Here is a 14,801-nt window from a genome sequence, read left to right as displayed (position 1 = left end):
AACAAAGTGCACTTTTGTTTTTTAATTAAATGTTCCCAAAGCAGAACCTGCAGGAAAAAGTTCATCGGCAAAAAAGTGGACTTCAGAGACATCCCAAGTGCACTTCTTCCCAACCAAGTAGAAACCTATAAAGGTGACATGTTTGAAGTCCACAAGACTGCCCTGACAGTACTGCTCAGAAAGCTGGAGGTTCCAGTTCACTAACAATAATGCTTGCAGTTCACAGGAAAATATTTTGTTATTTTGAGGAAGAGGAAAAAAAGTCTGTAAAAAAAAATGTATTCATGGACTGTCTGAATATACCACCAAGCAAACCTTCCAGTTTTCTAAGATTCACATCAGCATCTATTTATTTAATCTTGGATCTCTTTACTAGATTGCCATCCATGAATCAGAAAATAAGGCAAAGGGTTTAGATACATCTCATAACAGATATTTCAACAACCACCTTAACTCCAACCATCAAGGATTATAAAAGACAGTAAAGACTTAAAATATTTGTTTCATCACATACATTGCTAGTGTATCTGTGATGGGTCAGACCCTGTCTCTGGAATACCACCTGATGTACTGGGATTTCACTGAGCCTGCAGGCTCCACTAGCCTGGGCTCCCTCTCCCTGTTTTACTGAATTAGGCTCTCCGGCCTCTGGCAGCGCGTGCACACACACATGCACACACACACACAGAGATAGGGATGCACCAGCTGTAGAATCAGAGTCTGCAAACAGCTCTCTATGAGAAGACTCAGCTAGGAAATCACCCAGCACTCAAGTGCAGCTCCCCTCTGGAAAGTACACACAAAATAAAATTGTCTTGCGCTGTAGAGAAATCTATACAACGTAAGTTCATAAATTTACCCCGTCCCTCAATATGGAGGAAGATATGCACAACTTCTTCCCCTCCTGCCCCGTTAGAAACTGCACAAACTGGGTTTAGTAACAAACAGAAAGAAGTTTATTAACTATTAAAGGAAGATTTTAAGTGATTACAAGGGATAGCAAACAGAACAAAGCAGATTACCAAGCAAATAAAACAAAACATGCATACTAAGCTTAAGATCTTAAAGAGACTGGTTCCAAGAAATAATTTCTCACCCTAAATGTTGTTTTAGGCAAGTTGCAGAGTTTCTGTAGCTTAGAGTTCCAGTTATTTCTCTTTACAGACTAGACTCCTGTCTTGATCTGGACTCAGCCTTTGCCTTTCCCACCGCTCCGTTCCTTTGTCTCTTCAAGTACTTTCAGCAGTCTTTCTTCTTGGGCAGGAAGGCAATAGAGAAAAGTCCTGTTTTCCTTATTCCCCTGCCTTACATAAGATTCACATAAGGCAGGAATCTTTTGTTTCGCAGTCTTGAAGATTACTAGAAGTCCAAAATGATGTTAGTATCAGGTGATAGGACCACCTGACCTGGTAGTATCACAGCTACATGCCAGGACGCCCCTCAGAAAGGAGAGAGATTAGTATCTTCACAGTCTTATTGTTTCTTCCTAATGGTTCATTAAGGCTCATGGCCTGTTGTCTGGGGAGGCATTTCACACCCAGTTTTAATTGTTACATAGTCAATATTCCTAACTTTAGATACGGAAATGATACATGCATACACATTGGATAATCACATTTAGTAAATTACAACCTTTCCAATGATACCTTAAAATACCCATCTTGCATGAAATATATCGCAGTTACGCCATATCCATATCATAACCATATTTCCATAAAGAATATGGGGTGTAATGACACAATATCTGACCAATGAAATACTGGAAAAAGGCAAAGAAGGAGTACAAGAAAGAAGAAAGCAGTGAAAAGTGATGCAGGGAAAGATAAATAAAGAGAGGTTGAAGACCTAGCAGTTGAGTCTGAAGCTGCTGCTACGATAGGAAGTCACAGAACCATTTACAAAGCAATTATAACCCAGTGTGGAAATTTCAGAATAGGAAACGGGCCAATAAAAAGGAAAGATGAAAAAATGCTTACAACTGAGACAGAAATGTAAAGTACATGGGAAGAGCATTTCAAAGAAATCTCCAATAGATCCAGCCCCATTTTAGCACCAGATTTCAATGAAACATGCAAATCTGAGCACCTTCCACATTAACTTTAGTCCAGAAAGGTGTCAGGAGTACAGTCCACAATCAAGAAGCTGAAAAGTAACAAAGAGACAAGCGATGATCAAATCAGAACAGAGACGCTAAAAGCATTTGATACCACCACCTTAACGAAATTGACAGCGCTGTGCAATGAAGTCTTGGAAAAAGAGACCCCCTTCTGATCAGTTGAAACATGGAATCATTGTCAGAATATCCAAAAGGGTGATTTTACTAACAACTGGAGGAGTCACATTACCCTTTGTTGTAGGAAAAGCCTTTTGCAGTGTGGTACTACACAGATTGACAGAGGCAATGGATACAAAGCTTTGAGGAGAGAAATAGGCTGCATTCAGTCCTACGGGACCCAGGGCCGGCGCTACCATTTAGGCGACCTAGGCAATGGCCTAGGGCGCCAGAATTTGGGGGGGGCGCTATTTTGCCGGGGGGGGGCAGCACGCGGGTCCCGTGGACCTACCGCAGTCATGCCGGCGGATGGTCCGCTGCTGGAAAGGCTCCGGTGGACCTGCCGCAGACATGACTGCGGTAGGTCCGCTGGAGCCTTTAAACCAGTGCACCGTCTGCCGAAATGACTGCGGCAGCTCCACCAGAGCCTTTTCAGCAGCGGACCGTCCACCGGCATGACTGCAGTAGGTCCACCGGACCCGCGGGGGGCGGCGAAATGGTCGTCCGCCTAGGGCATCAGAAACCTTGGCGCCGCTCCTGACAGGACCCCAGCTAAAGTCGTCAACATCATCAAGGACATGTACAGAAATGCCAAATGCCTGTAACGGTGGACTACTGGACAACAGAATAGTTCAACATGGACACTGGCATGAAACAGTGCTGCCTATTATCATTGCTGTTGTGTAGGATTGCCACAGACTGGGTAATGAAGAAGTATATAGTATTAACAACATAATAACTGGTATAAGGTGGAAAGATGGCAAATGTCTAGAAGACAGACTTTGCTGACAATATTGTAGTACTGAGTGACACCCTCAAAAAGTTACAAGTAAAGACAAACAACCTGGCAAAAACAGGCCACACAGAGGGTTCAAAATTAGTTATGTTAAAACAACATCCTTGAAAGACAGATATCAAGCAGTAAGAGAAAGTTACTCAACTCAGGCAGTAACTGAGGCTCTTCGAGATGCGTGTCCCTGTGAGTGCTCGGCTCCACTTCAGGGTCAGTGTGTCCTGGCACTGTCGATCCGAGATTTATGGTAGCAGTGTCTGCATGGGTCACACGTTTGCAGTAGGCCTCTCATGGTGCCGTTGGTGCTGCATCTAGCACACACATGACCTGAGCCCTCCAGTTCTTCTCTACCACAGAGTCCAAATTGTGAACTCTGTAACAGAGGGAAGGAGGGCAGGTAGTAGAGCATCCACAGGGGGACACATCTCGAAGAACCTCAGTTACTGCACAAGGTGATTAACCTTCTCTTCTTTGGTTTAGCTGATCGCCATATTTGGGGTTGGGAAGGAATTTTCTCCAGGGCAGACTGGCAGAGGTCCTGGGGGTTTTTTGCCTTCCTCTGCAGGATGGGGCAAGGGTCACTTGTTGGAAGATCCTCTTCATCCTGAAGTCTTTAAATCACAAGTTGAGGACTTCAATAGCTCAGACATAGCTTAGGGGTTCGATAGAGGAGTGGGTGGGTGAGATCCTGTGACCTGCATTGTGCAGACTAGACAATCATAATGGTCCCTGTAGCCTGATTTAGGGTGTACTAATAATATTAATTTGTATAATATGGGAATTTAATGTATTAATTTTATCTTATTTTATTAATTAATAATATTAATCTTTAATATTAATTAATATGGGTCTTAGGCCGCCAATCTGTTTGATCAGAAGATACAAGTTCTTGTCACGAATCAGGCTCCACAGAATTTACAAAGGAGCCTCAGAAGTATGACAGGAAGCTCACACTGAGTCAGATGTAGTCAAAGACTTTTTATTAAAATCAATAATAGTAAGTATAAAATAATCATAGTTAAATAATAATAATGGTAGTAGTGCTGTGGAGGACGTCAAGTGTTTTTCTTGATACCAGGAAAAGAATCTCTTCTATTTTTGAAGGTAAGTATTATGTGTGGCACTTTCCTGCTGTTTAATAGCATGCATTTAACTTGTTCCAAGCAGGCTAGTTCGCCATGATGGAACCATGTAGAAGCCACGACTTTAGGTGGAATTTCTCCGGATTTGGGTGAAGAGTGAGACCGTTGTTCTGAAACAGCAGATCCAGATAATGCGGGAGAGCTCAAGGGGGCGCATATCAGCATCAGCATCAGGGGAGGGTACCATGCTTGTCTGGGCCATGTAGGGATTATGAGGATAACCTTGGCCTTGTCTGTTCGTATCTTGAGTATCATACGTGATATCATTGGAATCTGTGGGAAAGTGTCTGTGAGTTGTGCATCCCATGTGATGAGAAAGGCGTCCCCCAGTGACTGGGGTCCAATCCCCACTCTCAAGCAGAACACTGCGCATTTGCTGTTCGTTGGGGATGAGAACAAGTCGATAATGGGAGTTCCCCACTGGCTGAAAATAGAGAGCAAAACTCTTCCATTCATTTCCCATTTGTGGTCTCGAGAGAAGTACTTGGTTAGCATGTCCGCAATCAGGTTCTGACAGCTGGGAAGGTAGGAAGCCAAAATGTTTATGTTGTATATGCACCAGTTCCACAGTTTTATGGCTTCAGTGCACAGCAAGTAAGATGGAGCGCCCCCTTGTCAACTGATGTAAAACATGCAGTCAATGTTGCCGGTCATGATGCGAATGGATTCGTTCTTATGGTAGGAAGTGTCTGCAGCGGACTACACATAGTTTTAGTAGATTTCTTGTGTAACTGAGTCTCCGCAGGAAACCATTTGCCTTGAACTATGCACAGGTGCATATGGGAGCCCCAAGCTATCAGCGAGGCCTCTGTCATGATTACTATTGAGTGGGGTTCCTGTTGGAACGGGATACCCATGCATATATTTTCTGGACTTGTTCATCAGTGGAGAGTGTGTCCAGGACAGGGGATGGTACTGTAAGTTGTTTCTGCAGGCTGTGCTTTCTGGGTATGTATACCAAGCTCAGCCAGCTTCGTAGGCAGCACGTATGTAGTCTTGCGTGTTGTCTCATGAGCATTGTGGTTGCCATGTATCCTAGCAAAAACAACAAGGAGTCTGGTGGCATCTTAAAGACTAACAGATTTATTTGGGCATAAGCTTTCATGGGTAAAAAACTCACTTCTTCAGATGCATGGAGTGAAAATTACAGATGCAGGTATTATTATACTGACACATGAAGAGAAGGGAGTTACCTCACAAGTGGGGAACCAGTGCTGACAGGGCCATCAGTGCCGACATGGTTTTCGCAGCCAGTACCAACTGCGATATCGGTGCTGGGGTAGACAAATGATGCCTAAAGAGACGTTTGGCACTGGTACCTTATGGGTGAATTCGGTGCTGTGCAGGAGGCATGTTGACATCTGTGCCTCATCATCATCTACTTCACTCGGGACTTGTTGGAGCTCGGAGTGTCATAGGTGTTCACCCAAGCATGTGTCAGCATCAGCAGTAGCAAACTGGCAGGAGACTGCCTATTTTTCCACAATGCTCTCTGAGGAGATGTCTGTGCACTCTTCCTTGGTATGTTAGAAGGTAGCATGTTTCCTGTCTCTGTAGCGGGGGTGGAGAGCCTGGAAAGGAGGTCCACTGGTCTGGTTGGGGAGGTTTCTCCATCAGTATCATTTTCAAGCAGAGATCTTGGTCACACCAGGCTCTTGTGTTCAGATTACTTCAATGGGTGCATTTTTGCAGGATATGCATCTCCCCAAGACATCAGACACATAAAGAGTACCCATCCGAAAAGGGCATAACTTTGCGGCAAGAGCAGCAATTGTTTAAAGATTGGGGAGCCAGGTATCTCTGACAGTTAACTGAACCCGGAGCAGGGAGGGTAAACTGGGAAAGTAAACTTTTTTCTCCCTTAAAACTATCACTAACACTAACTATAACTTGTAAAAGATTAACTAATTATTTAAGCTTCTATCATTTTTAAAGGTCTAGCGAGAGTAACGAACACTGCCCTTGAGCTCCGTCTTCAGCTGAGGACAGTTGAGAAGGAACTGGAGGGCTCAGGTCATGCACACAGTAGATGCGGCACCAACAGCACTGCAAGACATCTACTGCGCATGCGCGACCCACATGGACACTGCTACCATAAATCTCTGATCGACAGCACCAGGACGCACCAACACTTAAAGTGGAGCATCCCCAGGGACAGCAGTCTAAGTCACATTAGAAGCCAAACATATCAAGAAAGTAGAATAGTTCAGCACCATATTGGCCAATGGAGATCTCAGAAAGGAAGTGACATCAAGATACCCACTGCATTTTCTAAACTTAATAGTGTACAGAAATCAAAGACATATAACATCAGAACAAAAGAGAGAATTTTCAATTCAAACATAATCTCAGTGCTAACACATGGATGCAAAAGCTGGAGATCTACCAAAACATAAGACAGAAAACTAGACACCTTCAAAAATAAGTGCCTAGGAAAGATTCTGGGAATTGGTTGGAAAGGCTTCATTACCAATGGAGAGATCCATGAAATCACCAACCATAAGCTCATTTCCACCAGAATCAGAAGGAAGCACTGGACATATTTGGGGCATGTACTCAAGATCCCAATACACAGACTCTCAAATGAAGCTGTCAAGTGGAAAGCAACTGATGTGAGGAAGTGAGAATGCCCAAAAGAAACCTTAAGAAGAACTTTTAGCAGGGAGGGCAAAATAATCTAATCACAACACCACAGAGCAGATGGAAGAAGCAGCAAATGACAGAAAGGAATGCAACAGACGAGTTTCTGCCCTGTGTACCAACATTTGCACAAAAGGGATGTAGTAATAAATAATAATGTACAGTATGAAATTGTAAGCAGATTAACATGCATAGTAAGTTTTAAGAGTAAAAAGAAGGCATTTTAAATTGCAGCAACTTTAAAATGGTGAGAGCCCCAAGTTTTTAAAAAGTAATTTTAACTCCTAACTCTTCAAAGTATTTACTTGTATCTTTCTCAGAATTACTTTTATTTCTTCATAGTAAGTCTATTTTAAAAAAATAGGATGCATACTTTCCTAAATAACAAAAAATGAAACCTTCGCGTAATAGGAAAAAAAAATATATAAGCTTCATTATGGGGTATCTATCACTACTTCCACAATCCTGCAAAAACTAACGTCTAGAGTGTATAAATGTTTCAAATGTACTCCAAATTAAATGTAATCACCTGATCCACTTCACTGACAATATAGCCTAGAGAAAAACATTTTGGTGGGGAAAAGAGCATCAATTCAATTTTCATGTTCATTTTTTAGAGCCAATGGGAGATGCCACATTCAAGTCCTTTCTTTGTCTAGGCGGGGAGAAGACAGCACCGAAGAAGTCTTCCAACTCTCTTCTGAAAGTAGAACTCAAGTATGTCCTATAGTGACCACTTGTATATCTAAAAGGACAGTTCATTCACTATGACTATTCAATTCTTTTTGCTAAGATTTCTAACATTCATCTTAGTGCCCATTGTGATGGTGAAAATTTTATCATATGGTCATCTGTGCACTAGGAACTGGACTGAGACCACCAAGTCCACCTCACACAGAACATCAAGCAGCTGTCAGATCAACTTTTGATCACTAGCAGCTGGGCTAAATTCAACTTGTGGCTGAGATGTGAAAGATGCTATTCTCAATCATCTGAACCATCCGGATGGATATCACATAACGTAACAGTTAAAGGAATAAAGAACACAAGACCATCGCTCACACATGAAACCACGAGTCAGAAAAGTTAATGGTTCACTTTAGTTTAAAGGTTATGTATACAGTAATTGAATGACTGCCTATGTTCTAGAATCTTTGGTACTCAACTATCCCTGAATAACAGTTATTTTAAGACTTTTTTCAATGATATGAGAAAAAAACTAAATGTAACCCATAACATGCAAAATTAAAAGGCATTTATATGCCCCCAAGTGAAAGACTTCTGTTGTAACAGGGATTTTCTGAGAAGCTTTACCTGCAGTTAAAATGAGATCAAAACCTCACTAACACATTTCTCCAGAAGGAGGTGAAAATTCAGGAGACATGATTTGAACCTGAAGCTTCACACCTTGCAGAGAAAATGTAAAACCAGTGTTTTTCAAATTTAGGTTTAATTTATTAAACAATAAAACAAATATTCACAGCAAATTTATCAAGTTGTAAAAGTTTCATATGTGTACTATTAATTCATTTATGTTAGAAAAAGAATAAAAGGTAGGTGTGTGGTTTATTCTCTCATCATCTTCTTTTGATTTGGTTGTTTATGTTCTTGGAAACATGTGCACTGAGGCAAGTTACACAAAAATCTGTCCATCAGTCATATAGTTACAATGACACACTCACAAGGTTTTTTGTTTTATTTTTGTTTTTCCTCCTTTGGTTTGGTACGGGCAGCATGACAAAAGAAAACCTCCCTGTGTTCAGACACTTATGAGGATGTATCATGGTAAATCAGGCATTTTAATTTTGAAAGCATTACAGCTTAAACAACTGGTTATTGGTTTTATTAATTTTCGAAGAGCAGAACAAGTTGAAGATGACCAAATTATCACAACAGTAATGGTCATAAACTAAATACAATTTTCTATCATAGATTCAATTTCTGGAATCTATAACTTGAGGAAGCAACCTCAGGAATCCTGTAATGTGCAGGTACCAGGGATTCATCTCTTATTTTCCTTAGCTTCTGATTGTGCATTTCTTTTATTTTGCTACTTGTTTACTACGTATTCTCACAAAAAATAGGAATGATTCGTTTAGTGCAGGGGTCGGCAACCTATGACACGCATGCCAAAGACGGCACACAAGCCAATTTTTAATGGCACGCTGGAGCCTGCCGGGACTCCAGCATGCCACTAAAAATCCTGCCCAGCCCGGCGCGCTCTCCTCTGCCCTCCACTTCCCCCGCGGGGGCAGGGAGCAGAAGCATAGCCGTGGGCACGGGGAGGGCAAATAGCCCCACTCTCCCAGCACAGCAAGCCGCGGGGTCCGCGCTCCCGGGCCGGAAAGCGGAGCAGAGCGCAGCAAGCTGCTGGCTCCTCCCCCATCTTCTCCCCTCTCCTGGAGCCCTGCCACCGCATGCAGCGCGCTGGGGGTCGGGGCTGCGCGCTTCCGAGGGCAGCATTTGGCTCCCCGGGGAGGCACACACGCTCCCTGCTCAACCAGAGGGGTGGGGCTGTGTGCTCCCGCGGAGCAGCGTATCTAGCTCTGTGTGGAGCCTCATGGTAAGGGGCCCAGGGCTGGGGGGGTTGGATAAGGGACAGGGGCAGTTAGGGGACAGGGAGCAGGGTGGGTTGGATTGAGGGGGTTAGAGGTGGGGGGGGTGGCTGGGGCATGGGAGTCCCGGGGTTTGTGAGAGGGCAGGGGGTGAATAGGGGTCAGGGCAGTCAGGGGACCGGGAGCAAGGAGGGCTAGGGGAAGTTAAGGTGGGGGTCTCTGAAGGGGGTGGTCAGGCAAGGAGTGGGGGGGTTGTAGGATTGGGAGTTATCTGTGGGGTCCTGGTCAGAAGGGCAGGGGTGTGAAAGGTGTTGGGGCAGGCAGAGAGTGAGGGGTTGGATGGGTGGTGAGTTTCTGGATGTCTGTCGGGGGAGGGGAATGGTTTGGAAGGCAGGGAGTCCGGGGGTCTGTCCTGGGGATGGGGATGTGGATAAGGGTTTGGGGCAGTCAGCAGACAGGTAGAGGTGGACGTCCTAGTCTGGGACATGATGAAACAGGTGATGACTTAGATAGGGGTGGATCCCTGGGGGGGTAGTCTCACGAACAAGGAGCAGCAGGGTTGAGAGTTATTAGGGGAGCAGTCACACCAGCACTCTTCTGACCTTGAAACCCCCACCCACCCATACCTAAGCCCTTGCTGAGCCCGCACCCCGGCCCCAGGCTCTGGCTGAGCCTGTACTTCTTCCTCTGCTTGACTCCTTCATCCGCTCCTCACCGCACCTGGCCCTGACTGGCCCAACCCAGTGCCCGCCTCTGCCTGACACTACCCTCACATACACAGGCCCCCCAGCCGGACTCCAGTCCTTTGTCCCCAGCCTCTGGGTCTTGCCACCAGCCCCGACAGCCCTGCTGGTCTGGGTTGCTGGCTGAGGACCTGCCAGCCGGGTTCCGCCGCAGGCCCCATTTCAGCTCACTGCTGGCCTCGGGAACGAACCCAGACCAGCAGCGGCTGAGGCGGTGACCGCGCGTAAGATCAACATTTTAATTTCATTTTAAATGAAGCTTCTTAAACATTTTGAAAACCCTGTTTATTTTACAATACAACACTAGTTTAGTTATATAATACATAGACTTATAGAGAGAGACCTTCTAAAAAACGTTAAAATGTATTACCGGCACACGAAACCTTAAATTAGAGTGAATAAATGAAGACTCGGCACACTGCTTCTGAAAGGTTGCCGACCCCTGGTTTAGTGTATTTTTAAGAATTCATTTACCTGATCCTGGCATGGCACTGAAAGATATTTAAAATAATGTCTTTCATAAGTCTAGCTGAGACTATTTTTTCGCAGTTCCCAGTAAAATTGTATGCTTGTGATTCTCTAGGCAAGATAACTGAGCCATTTAAAAACTCAGCTACTAAAAATATAATCTTGGACGGAACTGTTTCCAAATGGTGTGCCATAAGTTATACTACATTTGGTCAAGTAATTAGTTGTGCATGTAAATTCCACAGTTTGAAATGATCACTTCTTTAGTGCGGGACAACACATTTGGTAAACCCTTTACCATATTCAAGTATTACTGATTTTGAAATAGGTAACAGAAATGTGACTTTAACACAATTCATTCTTTGTTAATTTCATGCAATCCTAGAAACCATGTTTAATAAAAAACAGAGAACTGGCAACACTTTTGTTCTTTCTGAAGCCTGAGAAGTGCACTAGACTATATTTGTGAAATTACTGAAATTTTCTTGCCTTTTTATAGGAGACTATACCCCACCGTCAGTTTTTTCTTCGAAGTACAGCACTAATAAGCTTGCTCTGAGATCTGACATAGGCCTCCCACAGGTTCCAACAGGTATGATGAAAACAAATACCCTATGTGTCCAAGAGCCACACAGTCTATGGTTTTGTTTGCACATTCGTAATTAAGAGACAGTGAAATGCTTTGACATGAATATCTTTAATATTATATTTCCTACACACTGTTAAGTATGGTCAAAGTATAGCAAAGACAAAGTGCATTGAAAAGTACTATATAACTATGTGAAGAATGGATGTACCTTGTGTTTTTGTGGACTCCTTGATGATTTTCTGAAGCTCTTTCATTTCTCTGTCAAGTTCTTCATAGTTTATTTCCCTAGATTCAACCTTAGGAGCCTGGAACAGAGAAGGATCGGTACCAAGGTAGGAACACTGCAAGTGTCCATTGTCACTCAGAGTAACTATAACACCTTTCAAATCTCTGCATAAAGAGAGATAAAAAGCTCATTAAAAAATGAAGAATCACACTAGTAATTACAAAACTCTATAGGGGTATTTTCTGATACTATTTCTAACAAACCGTCTGTCACTATAATGATATTTTAAACAAATCTTTCTTTAAGATCACTTGACCAAACAAAAAACAAACACTTGTTCTATTCACATTAATAATAAAAACAATCACGTTTATTATGACATTGCCCAAGTACCAAGCAAGAATGCCGCCACTGCCCCCGTTTTAGGCACTATACATACATACAGTACAATAAAGTCCCTGATCTAAAGAGTTTACAAACTAAATACAGGGTAGTGGAAAAGGAAAGACCAATCAAACAGAGTAAATAATACAATCGTTGCAAACATCATGTTTGTTTTGATTTTGACTTATTTAAATCCTTTCAGTGAAATTAGGTTAGGAGGAGGATTAGTTAAATAAAAAGACTAAGGAAAAGAAGGAATAACACAGGTTGGCACAAACAGCCAATCAGTGGAGAGACTGTTCAGAGTGCCAGTCTCTGGCAAGATCCTATCTGTAGTTTCTTTCCCAAATGTCAATTGGCCATTTGGAGGGGAATGCCACACACTGGTCTTAGTGCCCCCCAGGAGGTCTCGCTTGCACTGTTCTAAGTCCAGTGAATACTGGGGGAGTGGCCGTGGGTAGACCCCATTTTACCCCTACACACACACACTCCCAGAGCAGCCTACTTGAACTGCTTTGTGCAACTAGTGTACCAAATATATTGCCTGTATTTTGTTCCATCTAATTATGTGCCATACATATAAACTATCTTTGAAAGGTATTTAATAAGTCACTGGTAATTAGAGGAACACTGCCACTGATTCTGCTTAACTTGAAATTTGTTATAGGTAGAAAGAGGACTTTCGCAACATGTACTAAACAAACAGTAAAAAGAACGGGAGTACTTGTGGCACCTTAGAGACTAACAAATGTATTTGAGCATAAGCTTTTGTGGGCTACAGCCCACTTCATCGGATGCATGTAGTGGAAAATATAGTAGAAAGATATATACATATATACACACACACACACAGAACATGAAACAATGGGTGTCACCATACACACTATAAGGAAAGTGATCAGTTAAGGTGAGATATTATAAGCAGGAGAGAAAAAGAACTGTTTGTAATGGTAATGAAAATGGCCCATTTCCAGCAACTGATGAGAAGATGTAAGGAACCAGCGGGGTGGGGGCAATCCTGTTAATGTAAGGTGATGATGAAAGAGTTTCCATTCTACTTTTAAACTGGTTTCACATACAGAACTTAAAAGTTTAGTATTTTTAAAAATCATGATAAATCACAACACTCTTGGGCTGCAATATATCTTTATTCGAGCCCGAGGCCTCTCCAAATAGACATTGCCATTGGTGTCAAACATGGTGATTTTCTGGTGCAGAGACTAGGATGAAACTACCAAAACTTCAGATAGTTCCTAGATTCAAAGCTTCACTTAGATGATCAAGGCTAATGTACCATCTCACTATACTACCTAGGCCTGTCTAGAAGATTTCATTATAGCAAGTTCATGCTGTAATATTACTTTTAAGAAATGACTGAAATACTGTAAATCGTGTATTTGACAGCCATTTGAGAACCTACCGTAATATATCTTCCATTAAAAAACTCTGGGTTTATAAAAATAACTAAAAAATAATGGTATTTCTCTGAAGATTCGGCATTTACACACACTACAAAGTTCAAGATTAAACATTTTGTTTAACCTTTGGGTTTTTTTCAGGGGGAAGCAGGTTGTGAGTAAGGAAAGGAGTTATTCAAGGGAAAAATTAAGGGTAAAATACTAAGGACTAGTACTTAAGTAAGACTACGTCTAAAGTACTAAATGGTCTGAATCAACTCCATTATCAATGAAGCTAAGTCAATATAAACAGCTGAGGACCTGGGATAATATGTTCAAAAGTAACCTCTGAAACTGCAACTCTCCCTAGGTACATTTATGTTTGGCAATCATATATTTTATTGACATCTAATTAACAAGGCAAACCAAAGTTGAACACACAAATCAATCATTTACTCATTTAAGTAGACAGCTGCCTTTGCAAATGCAATTTGCCCTCACATACCCAAATTTTGGTAAACTCAAGTTTATACACAGAAAATCATGAGCACAATTTTAGAAGCTCACTTAAAAACCTTCTGATTATCTGAACTTTAAAAATAAAACTATGCCCATTTTGGTCAACTGCTCGTTCAGCCATTAAGTCCTTTAAAGCTGCTACAGCTCAGAAACGGATGAGTTGTTTTAAGAAAGCAGTGTAACAACCAATATTTTAACTTTGCTTCAGCTAGGTTTTTGAAATGGCTTTATGTTCCTGCTGGGTCCTAAAATCTATGGTGTTTCATATTTATTTAAAATGAAATATCTACAATTATATGAAAGCCTTCTTAAGGAATTTTTCTCTTGTTAATTCTTTCTGTGCATTTGTAGGTACATTAATATGACAAAAGGGATGTAGCTAATGAGTTGTAGCAAGTGAATTATGATACATTAATTTTTCTGTTGGAATGTTAGTCATCCAATCAGATTCCTTTATTTTCTCAGGCTTTTAAAATATTGTTTAAAGGTGTATTTAATAGTTTTATAGCAGTTTCCCCATAGCTACTGCACCCATACAATATCCTGCAAAGGTCTTTACTTCATTTGGCACATTTTACACTCAATCTGCAATTTCAATTACCTGTTAAACTTCTTTTATTGACGGTTTTACTATACATCACACAACAGTCAAAGCAACATTGAATCTGAAGGGACACTTAAATAGTGAAGAACTCAAAATATGAAACAAATTATTTTGGTATTTAAAATAACATTACAGAACAAAGCAACTCCTACACACACGGTAATAAGTTGAAAATCTACCTTTTATTGGATTCTGAATAATAATGGCATATGTTTTTTGTAGGTCTTCTCTTACAAAACAAATTGTTCTCAACATATTTTTTAACAAATGTAAATGCTTTGGATATTTCCAGTCATACAATTCAAGAATTACAGAAGCAGCCTTGTTAATTTGAGTGATGACAATTGTAAACTGCTAAATTAAAAGATACAGAGAAAATGCTTTATGGTGTTACTTTTATTTGATTGTCGTTATTTAACATTTATAAAGTATGGAATTAAGAAATTAATTCCCAGGCAATACTCAAGGA

The 14,801-nt window shown here is 41.6% G+C and overlaps 1 protein-coding gene across 6 annotated transcripts in view; it reads right to left on the bottom strand.

Moving 5' to 3' along the window:
* Positions 1 to 14,801, bottom strand: part of BBS9 (Bardet-Biedl syndrome 9) — a 498,766-nt gene that overhangs the window by 399,684 nt on the left and 84,281 nt on the right. For all 6 annotated transcript variants that reach the window (XM_075062584.1, XM_032778779.2, XM_032778787.2 and 3 more), the window contains one exon: positions 11,411 to 11,592. In XM_075062584.1, the coding sequence (XP_074918685.1) occupies positions 11,411 to 11,592 (182 nt within the window). The remainder of the gene's footprint in view (positions 1 to 11,410; positions 11,593 to 14,801) is intronic.

This window comes from Chelonoidis abingdonii, chromosome 2 (genome assembly GCF_003597395.2).
Source record: "Chelonoidis abingdonii isolate Lonesome George chromosome 2, CheloAbing_2.0, whole genome shotgun sequence".
NCBI classification, from domain to species: domain Eukaryota; kingdom Metazoa; phylum Chordata; order Testudines; family Testudinidae; genus Chelonoidis; species Chelonoidis abingdonii.
This window is presented reverse-complemented; position numbering and strand designations above follow the sequence as displayed.